Source organism: Coenobita brevimanus, chromosome 82, assembly GCF_032717465.1.
Source record: "Coenobita brevimanus isolate Jiangsu-jjx chromosome 82, ASM3271746v2, whole genome shotgun sequence".
Taxonomy (NCBI): Eukaryota; Metazoa; Arthropoda; class Malacostraca; order Decapoda; family Coenobitidae; genus Coenobita; species Coenobita brevimanus.
Genome location: NC_137035.1, coordinates 3,281,928 through 3,297,269, shown reverse-complemented (window position 1 = coordinate 3,297,269; position 15,342 = coordinate 3,281,928). Strand labels below are relative to the sequence as shown.

The window sequence follows — 15,342 nt, the reverse complement described above, 5'->3', positions numbered from 1 at the left end:
TGGAGGTGGGGATGAGAGATAATACATATATACCGGTATCGCATAAAAATTATGTGATACTGCTTCCGCGAGAAAATTTATGGTGTGTCGTTAAACATACTGTTCAAATGAGGTAAGCCACAGCTCCCAGAGCTGATTCATTTGAGGCAAGATGCATCCCAAGGGTTTTGCTATGGACTTTACTTTTATAATCTTTTATGAAGATAAAACTATCTTCATGGAAAAAAGGTATTACATTATTATTATTATTATTATTATTACCTATATTCTCTTACATACACAGAGAAGCTGGCAGTGACGCATCCTTCTTTGATATCTAGAGGTGGGTACAATCTGGCCATCTTCATCTTTGTCTTTTCTTATCTGCTTGAGTCAGTCAGTCTTATATGTTATCTCCAATTGCCTCTAGTACATTTTCTTCAATCTGTTCAAATTTCCACATCTCTCTCTCTACAATCCAGCCATATTATCAGCTAACTCTGGGTTGTCCACAAGAGAATTATCGCAATCTTGAGAATCCTGTGAGAGTGCCGAGATAAGGTTGGCTTGGGAGGTGAGAAGCTGATGTGATGGCGTAGCTTGATGGCTGTGAGATGGTGGTCTGGCTGAGTGGCTGTTTGACGAAACAACAATGTGGGCATGTGATGACTGCCTTCCTTCAGCCTGGTGCTTGTGGTTCATGAAACTTTCACTTGCACCCACCACTGAAAATTAATCAGTTTAGTTACCACACAATCACTAGCAGCCATATCCACTATTTCCTGGTCAGGTGTCATCTTTCCCTAACACATTAAGTCTGCTTATCATACTGCTGCACTTACTACACACTTAGGGCATGTCCATCGCTTTCTTCCCAACACTTCATATATATAAAAAAGAATCATTTATGGGCACACACATAATATGCCTTTTGCAGCTCAAGTACAGTATATTAGCTAGCAGAGGAAAGTGAGATGCAGAAAAGTCAAATATTTGGCAATTTTTTGTCCCTGAATCTACCGCACTTTAAACTGCAACATGCTGTATTAGAGCTTAAGGCATCATCATCATCATCTAGACCTTTCCCAACCCGAGGTGGGGTGAGGGAGGGTCCAGAGAACCAGAAAAAGTATGATAGAGATACTGTACTAACCAAAGTTTGCCCAATTGAATGAGCTACTCTACCATTCACTCACCATTCATGCCTCTGGAAGCCTGGCTCTACCTGACAGGTCAAAAAGGCAAAAAAAAAAAAAAAAAAAAAAAAAAAAAAAAAAAAAAAAAAAATCTCAGCCAAAACTAACCTACAGAGGGTTGCTGTGAGACTCTGCTGGTGAGCTGTGAGATTAGTGAGATGAGTGTGGCATTCTGTGAGGTAAGAGTTGTAAGCAGGTCCTTCACTGAGACGACTTGATTCACAACTGTCTCCTGCAGGCTCTGGAGCAGAGATATATTATTAGTATAGAACAAGCCTTTCCAGATACAATAAAATAATATACAATACTGTACTTGAGTACTGGTAAATATAAACAGCATGTGTGCATGTTTGACTACCTAAGAAGGCAGGGAAAGGTGTAGCTAACTACATGAGAGCAGAAACTCTGGGAGGAGTTAAATCACTGTATGAAGGAAAGACGAAAAAAGAAAGTAATATTACTAGGAGATATGAATACCACAGCTGAAACTCAAAAGTTGTGGACTGAATGGATGGTTGTATTCCTGCTGTCTCAAAGGGCTTTCTGGTGTCTCTCCCTTACCAGTTTATTTCTGAATGTGAAAGCTACATTAATTATCTATGATACTTATGCACTGTGGTAGGTGGAGACACCTATCATCCACTCACCTGATGTAGTGCTCTCTCTCTCTCCCTCCAAGTGACTGTACACTAAGTGACATGCCAAATGGTTTCCTGTAACCCAAGAAACCACTTACTATGCTGGGTGGTAACCACATAACAAAATGATTCCTGGTAGTCTAGGAGGTTAAAGCACTGCAACTGGACAAAGCCTCTATGGGTTTCCATTTGATGGGTGGTTGGGGTTTATTATTCATACAATACCACTAAGAGGCAAGTGAGGCTGGTCACCCTTGCCTTAAATGATGGGACTGAGTAGCCTAGCCCTGGGCTCCTAGGGCAAACAAGGATTGGAAGATTGACGGTATTCATGCTATCTATGTCGATACTAAAATGATATACAGTACTGTATATGTAATTAACACACACTGTGCAAGAGAACTGTAAGGTGAAGTATGGTAAATTTATCACTAGGAAAGAAGTGCTGTAAGAGCTCCTAAGCCATTGAAAAGACCACCATACGTGATCAGAATGTGATTAAGAAGAAGCAACGTCATACATACAGTGCCTCACTTGCTGATGTACGATTGCTATTTCTGCTTATACAAAAGCTGATATGCAAGCTTACAGTAATTTGTTTCTTCCAAGATGGCCTCTGAGCTCTGTCACTATTAGGTGTGTTAGTGTCACTGCTGGAACAGAAGTATGGTGCTGGAGTTCAAGCAGCAAGTGAAGTGCAATACCTACCAGTTTACATAAGTTGGGCCCTTGCTTTCACACTATGCTGGGTGGATGACCCTTGGACAGAGAGAGAGAGAGAGAGAGAGAGAGAGAGAGAGAGAGAGAGAGAGAGAGAGAGAGAGAGAGAGAGAGAGAGAGAGAGAGAGAGAGAGAGAGAGAGAGAGAGAGAGAGAGAGAGAGAGAGAGAGAGAGAGAAACTGAAGCCACATAATAACTGACTCAGTATAAGATAAATCATCATGCGATGGACTTCAAATGCATCCTCACTGTATAATGAGGGTGTGTGGTACTGTTGTGAAAATGTAGGAAATGTTAGAAATGTACATGAACAAGTGATGGATGATGAAGAAGAGATAAATGAAATATCATGAATACTGAAAAAAAAAAAGGGTACAGTAAAGACAGTCACCTGCATGACAGCCTCCTGCCGGCTGGTGTGGGAAGCTAAGACATCCCTGATATCTCCGAGTGCAGAAGAACACGACTCCAGCATGTTGATTGTCTGCAGCTCCATATGCGAAGGGTCCAGGGCAGTGTAGGTTGGGGTTTTGAGTGGGGCTCTGTGGTTGGTGGTGGTGGCAAGGTCCCCCTTCCCCGGTGAGTCTGATCCCAGGTCATCATCCTCCACTGCTCCCCACCATCTGTCACGAGCACGCTGCGCTGCACGACGCCCTCTGTTGGGAGAGAGGAAGAGGGCAGGGAAAAAAGTTAGTTTTCCCAGCTGCTTTCTTTCATTTTCTTTACTACCCTGGGGATGAGAGAAAATGGATACCACTTACGTATTCTTTACATGTCACAGATGATCAGTATCATCTATTATTCAGGTCTGGAGTTAGTTTTTTTCTACTGCTGCCTGGTACTGACACATAATACATGGTATGATATCTCAATTCTGACCTCAATGCACTCTTTTTTGGCATATGAACACTCAATACTTGGGCCAGGTATTAAGTATCCTCAGTGTTAACATTAAAGTATCAGCTAAATTGGTTATGGCCAGTCTCCTTTGCTGCTTTGATCCCTGCAGTCCAATGACTGATTTCTTTTTTTTTTTCTGCTACCGACAGATGATTCTTGATTTAGGGCTGACCTATAGTAGGGAAATGGTTAATTAAGTTTAAGTCTAATTCTTATGGTTTGAAAATTCTACTCTACAGTGAATAAATTGTCCAGATATGCCTGTAGCAAAAAAAATCAGAAAATACATAATCAGACTGAAGGGTTTAGTAATCTAAAGCTTTCACAAATACAACAGTAAGCTTGGTTTTACCTGCTCCTTTTCCTTGGTGGCTCTCCTTCGTCTGCTGCCTCTGTTTTGCACTTGTCATTTGCCATGCCAGATGATGATGAACTGGGTGTCACTGCATTAGCTGAGGTGATTGTAGGAGCTAAGGGAGATGAAAGTGAGCCAGGTGCAGCAGATAATGGGCCACTCTCTGAAGGACTTTGTAAAGTGTCACTGGCTTGCTCCATTTCTTGTGGATCCATATTTGAAGATGAAGGCAGCCTCTCTATCTTCTCCTTCCTCATGACTGGAACAATCTGGTCCAGGATTTGAAAGTATGGCCAGTCTGACGTAGATGTTGAGTAGCCACCTTTGATAGCCTATGAAAGAGAAACTATGTCAACAGATGAGGTCCTGTGCAATTCATCAGATAGTAGGGAAGAGTAGTGTGACATTTACTGGTATATACAAAAACATAGTAATACATGATATAAACAGTGAGGGACAATAAGGTATGTGTGGGATAAGCTGTGTGATAGAAATCTCCTATTTCTTCATTCCAGTATGTTTCACATCAAAGTGCAGGAGAACTAGTTGAGTAATTTCTTAGTAAGGTAAATTCACCGCAATCTGTATGATGACCTCGGGTTTTGCTGTTTGCATTCTCAAAAGAAATTGCCTCTATCCCTCACTCTTTGCTTCCTTAAAATATTAATGAGATAGGCATAACTATGGTCCCAAAATTTAAAAATAATAGGTAAAGGTGAAACTGTGGTTCTTAAATTAACAAATAAAAGGGAGGGGTGTAACTGTCCTTCCAAAGTGTGAAAGTACAGTAAAAGTCCAATTCTTCGGCATCCAATTCCCCGGCAAATCTGACATTTCGGCAGTTTTGAGAAATAGTCCCATTTACGAAAATCTCTGATCATTCAGCAGATTTTCCGATTTTTTTTCGTTAGTCTTGAAATTCTCCATGAGGACCCTCCACTGCTGGGGACTTCTTCTAGCAGTAGCAGAGTCCAATCAACCCCTTCTATTGTACATATGTAATTAAGGAACCTACTATAAGTTTAGGTAAGTGCATGAGAACTTGTAGGCCTACTGTACCATTACATTTATATACAGTATGTTCACTAATTTCTTTATTTTTCATATTCATGTATAGTACTGTATTCATTACAGTATTGTACAGTATCAAACAGTATACAGTACTCTCTCCAAGCACATTTGTAATGATATGAGTAGTGATGATAGTGTTCACCAAAACATATAAGGTATTGAGTGGGTAGGGTTTTTGATAATTCGGCAATTTTGATTTTTCGGCACTAGCCTGGTCCCATAGATGCCGAAAAATAGGACTTCTACTGTAAAAGGCTAAGGTATAACTATGGTTCTAAAATTTACAAATCCTGTATAAGGGAAAGATGTAACTGTGGTTCCAAAACTTAAACAATACTGTGAAGTGGCTGTGGCTTACCATATACTGCTGGAGGAGGTTAGACCATTTCTTTCGTGCCTGTGCAGGTGTTATGATGTGTGTCAGCCCCAGTTCTGCCACAATACGACTAGAATGCAAAGACAATAATATATACTGAAATGATGACAATGAGCAATGTATACATGAGGTCTTGTAAATAAATATGCTGTACCAGCACAGTAAAAACCCCTCGATATTGGACTATCTGGATGAGGACTCAGTGTGATAAAAGTATACATCAGATGACTTCTGATGACATTAGAGGTCTTGTTATAACATACCAAAGACCAATACAGTACTGGTATATGGACAAAAAGTCTGGGAAAGGTAGAATGAATATACACCATGCAGTACTGTAATTTCCAACATTAACAAATGTTCAGTTAGTATAAATTTATGATAAAATATTATCAACTTAACAAAACTCATTACACACCATGCCTGACTTTCATTACTGAATGGTCAAAACTTGCAGCTATTGCATGATTGCCATAACTCACAATGGTGTTAATTTCATAGGAGTAACTCATACTGCTACAAACTAGATGGGCACACACAATCTGTCTAGTTATAGGGAAAAAAGATTATTGATATGGCAGTTCTGTTTGTAAATTAATACTGTGCAGAAGAAAACTGCACAGATGATACACTGGAGAAATGAATTCCACTCCAACCAAAGTCCTTTTTCTCCCAGTGTCCAGCTTTACTATCAGCTCCCAGTATCTTCCCCCAATAACCAAACTGCTGTCTGAAATTACAGTACCTAAGATAATAGCACAGCCTACTATGTAAGACTCAAGAGGCATCTGAAGAATTATTCAGAGCCATCACATTGACACTACCACTCTCTCATCTCTTACTGATGGCATAAATAAATTATAGCTAATGGTATAAACTGGGATGCTAAACAAGAAAATAAAAGACAGATATGACTATGCATAAGGGATGGTGTGTATAATATATTGCTGATGTTATGACAAAGCAAGTTATCTGGCCCTAGAAGCAAGTCTCTGACCATCAACTCCTCAGATTTATTGCTTTAGTATATTAGAACTGTGTATGAGGTTAACTGTATTGGATCCATAATTTTTTAGGTTCTATGCAGTATCATACTGCACAAATAATAATCTGTACTGGTACAGATCACACTCACATGATATGAGACTTTTCTAAATCTCAGCACAAAATTCATATTCTGCAGTTTTGCAGTCTTATTTATTACTGGAGCATCACCAAATCCTACGTTATTTTTCAGGCATTGGCATGGAATGCATTTCCTAAGCCAAAGAGAGAAAAGGTGTACCAGAACAGTAAAACATGCAGCTTATTACTCCAATACTATCTTGCATTACTGGTACTGTACCTGGAATTTCATAGTATGTTTCAGCAATCCATGAACACATCAAAATTATCATAGATCAAATAGAGGGGACTTACTGTACAGTATGTGACTGTCAAGTGATGTAATAAATTGGAGCAGATAATATTTCTCATCAGCATACAGTACCTATATGCTTTTTCACAATGATGCCTGCGGCCATTGAAGAGGTGTCGAAGCTTGAAGCGCAGCTGGATAAACTCTCTTGTTGATTCATCTGACCCTGGAAACATCAACAGAAAGATGACTACACAAAATGCAGTAATGTAAGATCTAACATGGGAAAGTAATGTACAGTATATCTAACCATTCACACAGCATCCAGTCCAGTCTGAGATAGTGTGAAGAGTATGTACAGACAAAGAAGCCCGGAGGTGGTTCTGTCAGGGGCATTTAAGTGAAAGTTGCAAGAGAGCTCCCATGCATAGAATTTACAATTGTATTTTTTCTTAATAAACTATAATATACCATGATAAACACTGTGAAAGATTGATAAATTTGTGGATGTGTAATTCTGAAGATGTACAGTACATTACCTATATCTCACCAATTTTATACACAAACAGTGGCACGTGGCCACCTACCATGTCGGGCTTTCTGGCTGACTTGGTTTAACAACCGATTACTAAGTGTTTGCCCCTACTAACCTAACTAACAGGAACAATTTCAAGATGAATGACTTTTGAATCTGAATCAACCCCTTGCCCTTAGTGTGCCTCCTCATCAAAAACCCTGACCTTCAGAGTTCTATATGCAGTATAGCCCTACCCACTTATAGACCTGTAACTCCATCCTTCACTTTCTCATTCATCTATCTATCTATCTATCTATAGCCCGACGCCCTAATCCCGCCAAGGGTGGCCGCAGACAAAACGCCTCCAAGTCACTCTGTCACCCACCATTTGACTCCCCTCCCCCCAACTCACCCCCCCCTCCCTCATATACCTCTCAACTCCATCCCTCCACCTCATCCTCGGTCTACCCCTCCCTCTCCCTCCCTCCACCTCACCTACATACACCCTCTTAGTCAGTCTTTCATTCTCCATCCTCTCCACATGTCCAAACCACCTCAGTGTATTTCTCCTAATCTTTTCAACCACATCCACATCTACCCCACAACGTTCCTTCACTTCTTCATTCGTCAACCTGTCCCTCCATGTCACTCCACATGCTCCTCTCAAGTAACTCATTTCCACTGCTCTCACTCTTGACTTGTTCCCCTCTTGCAAGGTCCACGCCTCGCTTCCATACGTCAGGGTAGGGATCACAATACCATCATGCAGTGACTTCTTAACTTCCATACTCACCTCCCTATTTCTCATCACTGCTTTCAGTGTGCCAACAACCTTCCTTCCCTGCTGTACCCTTTCACGTACTTCATCCCCCAAAGTTAAATCCTTACTCATCACACTACCCAAGTACTTGAATGCACTCACATTCTCCATATCCTCACCATCCAACCTCACTGCACACTCTGTGACTTCATTCCTCTCAAACACCATAACTTTACTTTTGTTTACATTAACTTTCAGCTTCCTCCTCCTACACACTGTCCCAAATTCATTCACCAAACCTTGCAACTCCCATTCATCTTCACTCAACAATACTGTATCATCAGCAAACAGCAACACCGGAAGCTTCCAAATCTCACCCTCATTCATTAAGGCCACCCCCACATCCACTGCCCTATCTTCCACAGGACTCTCCTTCCCTACCGGTACTAATTATAAAACACAACTCAGCCCTTCATCTCCTCTCAATATCTACGGAAACTCTTCTTGTTATCCATCTCTGTGAGATCATATTACTCATCACAGGTCGGGTTGAGCATACTGAACACATCCTACAGTAAATGAACACGATGTAAGGTACCGTAGCGTACATGCATTCTTACGATAACACATGAACCCTTTTCGTTTCTACTGTTACAGCTCAATTTCTTTTGCTTCATCTGCCTTTCTATGGAATTTTCAGACCCCGAGTTAAAGGTCAGTCTTGTTTACATCTGTTATACACCCATGCTGATAAATTAAACGTAGACGTCTCGGATCGGGCCGAGACATCTTAAGACAATAACCATTTTGTATTAAAGATCTAATACTAGAATTCAAATGGACCTACATTTCACAGCGCCATTCATTTTGATCTGAAGGTTAGTTTGAACCTAATAATTCTGGCAGTTGATTAAAATTTAACTACAGATTCGTTAAGTGACAGTAGTCTACAAGACTTGCAAATGGTGGCCGCGTCTGTTTACAGCGCTTACACTACGATTCAGCCAGAGAAGGTTTAATCAGAACTTTATTCGATCCGCTACAATAATATCATTTTCTTTCAAACTGATTACGAATTTCCAAATCTGGTAAACAGAAACGTTTTATTCTGTTAAATGAAATGATATGTATCATGTATCTGTGTTTAACTTAGTAACAGAAATTCTTAAAAGGAAATTAGGGTTGCAGAGTGTACAGTATGTGGGTGAGGAGGAGGGAGAGAGAGAGAGGGGGAGACCGAAGATGAGATGGAGAGATGGAGTAGAGAGAGATATGAGAGACGGGGGTGTAAGTTACGAGGATGGCAGTGAAATGACAGAGGATAGGGCGACATGGAGGTAATTTGTTTATGGCCACCCACCCCTTACACCGATTAAGGTGTCTGATTATACTGTAGATAGATAGATTGGTAATATTTACTCATGAAAATAGTTTTTAACTTTAAGTATCTGCAGTTTTGCCCCTGTTCGTGAAAATATCAATGACATTTATAACTAACCGTGCATTAACTAGTACCCCTGGCGTTTTGGCTTTACAGCCATTTACGTCCCTCAGAAAGAGGATGAAAGAGCGACCTTGGAGATTCATAGACTGAAATAAGCCAACTGATCTCTTCCTGGCAGTTAGCCGTCTGTCTCAAGGTATAATCAGTTCCATCCCTGGACAGTAATTTTCACCGTTACCCGGTGGCTAGTAGGCCTGTAGCAGACAGCTGTCATCCTGCAGCCATCCTCACAAGTTTTCCTCGCCATTCTTTACTGTAAATTTTCATACAGGCCTACACTTCAAAAAATTCTTTGATTTACACGCATAACGTTAGATACTCTCCATAGGGCTGAGGGAAGAGCATAGACAGTCATGACGGGGATACAATTCCACCTCCCTCCAACTCATCCCCCTTCCCCCCCGCCACTCATATCTCACCACTCTGTCCCTCCATCTCATCCCTGGTCTCGTCCTCCCCATCTCCTCTTCCACATCCCTCCAATTCACACCCCTCCTCTCATATATCTCACCACTCCATCCTTCCGTCTCATCCTTGGTTTTCTCCACCTCTCACCCTCCACCTCATTCACATATACTCTTCTAGTCAGTCTCTCATTCTCCAGTCTCTCCACATGGCCATATCTGTCCCTGTATTAGTGTTCAAACCTTTAGTTATAATTGTGTATGGTCGGTTGTAGAAATAATACTCACATACTGACATTGTTTTTATTGTTATGAGCAACACTTGGGGCCCCACTTGGACCCTCTTCAGTTAGGAACAAATATAGAGTTACATAGAGTTACATAGATACACAGACCACACAGACCTTACGGTCCCTACGAGGTGGTCCGGCCTTAATCCTAATATAGTGCATAGGAGCAGGAGAAAAGGATAGCACAGCAGAAGGCTCTCTCCCCCACCCTCCAGACCCTCCGGCATTTGCCGTACAGGAAACAAGAGAGGAAGTAATACCTTGCAGGAATGAAAAACCTGAAGGAATTTTATAGGATCGGCAGAAAGTAGAATAATATGGAAAAGGAAAATTTGGGCATACGGCCACATACTTACTCTATGCAGGCAATTTTTTTTTTTTTTTTATCAAAAGATGAACAGAATGTTTATCTATTATATATATTCTAAAATATTGTCTGTGTCTAATAGACACATGAATGCAGACGCGAATATGCAAATTGCTCCATCCTAACTAAACGATACCAATTGCGTCGAGATACATGTCCAGTCTCTTTTTAAACATATTTATGGTACCACTCTCAATCACATTCCCAGGGAGTTTATTCCATTCGCTTACAACAGAGTAAGTGAAGAAGTTTTTGGTTGTATCAAGATTAGCCCTTCTTGCTTGCAACTTCATACCATTTCCTCGAGTTACAGTCTCCGTAATTACTGTGAACAGCTTGCTTGAATCAGTATTACTAAAGCCTTTTAGAATCTTAAAACATTCAATCAGTTGTCCCCTGAGTCTCCGTTTTCTAAGAGAGAATAGGTTTAATTCTCTGAGTCTCTCGAGGTATGGTTTATTCCTCAGGGACGGGATTAACTTGGTAGCCCTCCGCTGGACCGCCTCCAGTATTTCTATATCTTTAATTAGGTGAGGCGACCAAAATTGCACTGCAAACTCTAAGTGTGGGCCTGACTATGCTTTTGTATAGGGGGATTACAATATCTTTGCTTTTATATGTAAAATGTCTTTTGATGAAGCCTAGGGCCCTGTTGGCTTTATTGGCGGCAGAGATACATTGATTTGAACATTTCAGATCGCCTGAAATTAGTAAGCCTAGATCTTTAACTAGTGAGGACTTGCTAATGATTTGGCCCTTCATTTCGTAATCATACCTTTTGTTTTTCTTCCCACATTGCAGTACCTGACATTTGCTTACATTGAAGGGCATTTGCCATTTTGCTGACCAGCTGATAATTTTATTAAGGTCATTTTGAAGGCTAATTCTGTCTTCTTCAGTTAATATAGTGTTGCCGATTTTTGTGTCGTCTGCAAATTTAGAAATGAAATTGTTTAGGCCAACATCGATATCGTTAATATACATAATAAATAGGACTGGTCCCAACACCGATCCCTGAGGAACGCCACTGGTCACTGGAGCCCAGTCTGACTCTACTCCATTTATAACGACTCGTTGCTTTCTCTCACTTAACCAGCAACGTATCCACCTATGAATATTTCCGTCAATTCCAAGTGATCTTACTTTTGTCATTAGTTTATCATGCGGCACTTTGTCAAAGGCTTTCTGGAAGTCTAAGTAGATTATATCAAGTGACCTGGTACAATCAATCATTTTAAAAAGTGTATCGTAAAACTCAATTAAATTTGTCACGCATGATCTCCGCGTTCTAAAGCCATGCTGGTTGTTCCTAATTACGTTATTAGTTTCTAGGAACTCAACTATCCTATCTCTAATTAATGCTTCGAGGATCTTTCCCAAGACAGAGGTTAGGCTAATTGGTCTATAATTACCTGGTTGATCTCTACTGCCCTTTTTATATATAGGGGTCACGTTAGCCAGTCTCCAGTCTGCTGGAACCTTTCCTTGTTGTAGGGACTTGTTAAAGATAGTTGTTAGAGGACTGCATATTACATCCATCACATTTTTTAGTATTTTAGGGTAGAAATTGTCTGGGCCGGGAGTCTTATTACTGTTCATTTTAATAAGTTTATCTCTCACTTCATTACTGCTAATATGCATATCACTTAGTGCATTTTGGATTGACATTTGATGCTCTTCGATGGTGTCATTGGCGTCTACTGTGAAAACTGAGCTGAAAAACTTATTTAAAGTAGAGGCAATTTCCTGATCGTCCGTGATAAGAGCACCCTCGTCGCTGATAAGTGGACCAACGCCCGCCTTGAGTCTCTTATTGCCGTTAATGTATCCATAAAAAAGCTTAGGATCCGTAGAACTTGTTTTTGCTATATCAATTTCAAATTGTCGTTTAGCTGTTCTAATGAGTTTTTTAACTTTTCTTCTACTACTGATATATTGCCCTGTGAGTAATTCACTGGTGTGGGAGAGAGAGAGAGAGAGAGAGAGAGAGAGAGAGAGAGAGAGAGAGAGAGAGAGAGAGAGAGAGAGAGAGAGAGAGAGAGAGAGAGAGAGAGAGAATGTAAAAAAGTTCCGTCTGTCTAACGCTACGTCAAAGTATTAAAATCAGTCTGTTTGGGTCAGTCTTTATTTTGCCTTTATCTAGTTTCTAAATCTTAAGTCTATAGACGAGTAAGTGTCTTGTGTCAGTCGTTCCGTACTTGAATTTTTTTTATCATTATTTTTAATTATTTATTTATTTATTCAGGGCTTTAAGTGTGCTAAGGTGGAGGGAGTATGAAGGGTTAAGGTATAGGCTATGTGGGTGTAGAGGAGGTGTATAGCCCTGTTGTGGGTGTAGGGAAAGTAGGGATGTATAACAGTGGGTGCATGGCCCTATTGTGGCTGTAGGGAAGGTTGGGATGTATAACAGGATGGTGTAGAGGAAGTGTATGACCTTGATGACAGTGTAGGGAAGAAGGGGGGGTCTATACTGAGTGGGTGTAGAGTTTTTTTTTTTTTTATGCGAGGAAGAAGGAACCAAAGGCCATGAGCCCGCAGTAACAGTTCCCTCCATGAGAAAAACAAAATACAATAGAGAGCCAAATACAAGATCCGATCATTTTGAGATGCCTGGACACACTGCTTTTGAAAGACTGGAAATCATAGGCAACAGGAAATACAGACAGAGGGAGACAGTTCCAGAGTTGACCTGTTGCATAAATGAAAGACTGGGAGTAACGGTTAACTCTTGCATTAGAGAGTTGGACAGAAAAGGTATGAGAGTTTGCTGCCAGACGGGTGCTACGCGCCCGTCGTAGAGGTGGAGGAATGCAAGCAGACAGTTCAGAGGAGCAGTGACCATTAAAGTAGCGATAGAAAAGAGATAAAGATGCAACAGTGCGGCGAAGAGACAGGTTGAAGGGAGTCGGTAAGAGGAGGAGAGTTAATGAGACGAAAAGCCTTTGACTCCACCCTATTGAGAAGAGCTGTATGTGGGGAGCCTCCCCACACATGAGAGTTGTACTCCACACAGGGGTGGATAAAACCCCTGTATAGAGTCAACAATTGTGCAGGGGTAAAGAAAGAGCGGAGTCGGCTAAGCACACCCAATCTCTTGGAAGCAGATTTTACAAGAGATGTAATATGATGTTTCCAAGATAAGTCCCGAGTAAATGAAACCCCAAGCATGTTCAAGGATGATGCAGGATTAAGCTGAATATTATTAAACATTAGTGAGTATACCTGTGGAAGATTTTGTCGGGTTGATAGGTGTAAGAACTGCGTCTTAGATTCATTAAAAACAACCATATTATTTTTACCCCAGTCAGAGATACGAGCCAAGTCAGACATTAGGTGTGCCATAGCCTCATCCCTTGTTTCTTGAAGTAACTGTTGAGATGGGCGTTGCGGGAACTGAATGGAAAGGTGAAGGGTGGAGTCATCAGCGTATGAGTGGATAGGGTTAGATGTACAGCTTAGAAGATCATTGATGAATAAAAGGAAGAGAGTTGGTGATAGGACAGAGCCCTGAGGAACACCACTGTTGATAGATCTAGGAGAAGAACGATGGCCGTCTACAACAGCGGCTACAGAACGACCAGAAAGGAAGCTAGCGATGAAGGCACAGATGGAAGGATAGAAACCGTAGGAGGGCAGTTTGGAAATTAAAGATTTATGCCAGACTCGATCGAAAGCCTTTGAGGTGTCAAGTGCAATGGCAAAGCTTTCGCCAAAGTCCCGAAAGGAGGATGACCAGGAGTCAGAAAGGTAGGTGAGAAGATCGCCAGTGGAGCGTCCCTGACGGAACCCGTACTGACGATCGGAAAGTAGGTTGTGATAGGAAAGATGCCTTAAAATTTTTCTATTGAGAATTGACTAGAAAACTTTTGAAATACAGGACGTTAAAGCAACTGGACGATAGTTGGAGGGTTGGGAGTGGTCACCCTTCTTTGGGACTGGATGAATGAGAGCAAACTTCCAGCAAGAAGGAAAGGTACAAGTTGACAGACAAAGGCGAAAGAGTTTGCCTAGGCAGGGTGTAAACACAGAAGCACAGTTCTTGAGAACAACAGGAGGGACTCCATCAGGCCCATATGCCTTGTTAGTACTGAGGCCAGTGATGGCAGAAAATACATCAGCTGAAGAAATTTTAATGTCAGCCATGAGGAAGTCAGAGGAGGGAAGTGATGGAGGAACAGCACCGGAATCGTCTAAGGTGGAATTGGAGGAGAAAGTCTGAGTGAAGAGATCTGCTTTATCAGTAGAAGCAATAGCTACAGAACCATCAGAGTAGAAAAGAGGAGGGAAGGATGATGAGGTAAAGTTGTTAGAAAGGTTTTTGACAAAGTGCCAGAAGGAGCGGGAAGAATTCGAGTTGGAGAGCTGAGAGCATTTAGTACGGATGAAATTATTTTTAGCAGAGCGAAGAACAGACTTAGCACAATTCCGGGCAGAAACGTAGAGATGTTGTGATTCAGGGGTGGGTTGGCTCCGGTACGTTTTGTAGGCCCTCTCCTAGTTGCGGACAGCATTAGAACAAGAGTGATTAAACCAAGGCTTTCTTGCGTTAGTCAAAGGATATGAGAAAGGAATGTATGCTTCCATGCCCGAGAGAATAACCTCCGTAATGCGCAAGGCACACTCAGATGGCTCATGGCCATGGAAGCAATAATCATTCCAGGGAAAATCAAAGAAGTACTGCCTGAGGGCCTCCCACTTCGCGGCTCCAAAATGCCACAGACGACGTTTCCCTGGAGGGTCCACAGGCCGTACCGGAGTGATAGGACAGGTTAAGGTGATAAGGTTGTGATCGGAGGAGCCCAACGGAGAGAAAAGATTAACAGAGTAAGCAGAAGGATTAGTTGTGAGGAAGAGGTCAAGTATGTTGGAGCTCTCTCCAAGGCGGTCAGGGATACGGGTATGGTGCTG

At 41.4% G+C, this 15,342-nt stretch overlaps 1 protein-coding gene across 1 annotated transcript; it reads right to left on the bottom strand.

Moving 5' to 3' along the window:
• Nucleotides 1–307: 307 nt before the first annotated feature.
• LOC145409635 (uncharacterized) lies at nt 308–8,841 on the bottom strand. Its single transcript, XM_080279985.1, has 7 exons — nt 8,717–8,841; nt 6,725–6,818; nt 5,218–5,305; nt 3,786–4,120; nt 2,925–3,189; nt 1,284–1,416; nt 308–704 (listed from the first exon to the last, which is right to left on the bottom strand). The coding sequence occupies exons 1-7, from the start codon at nt 8,733–8,735 to the stop codon at nt 451–453; spliced, it is 1,188 nt and encodes a 395-aa protein (XP_080136111.1). The 5' UTR covers nt 8,736–8,841; the 3' UTR covers nt 308–450.
• Nucleotides 8,842–15,342: the final 6,501 nt, after the last annotated feature.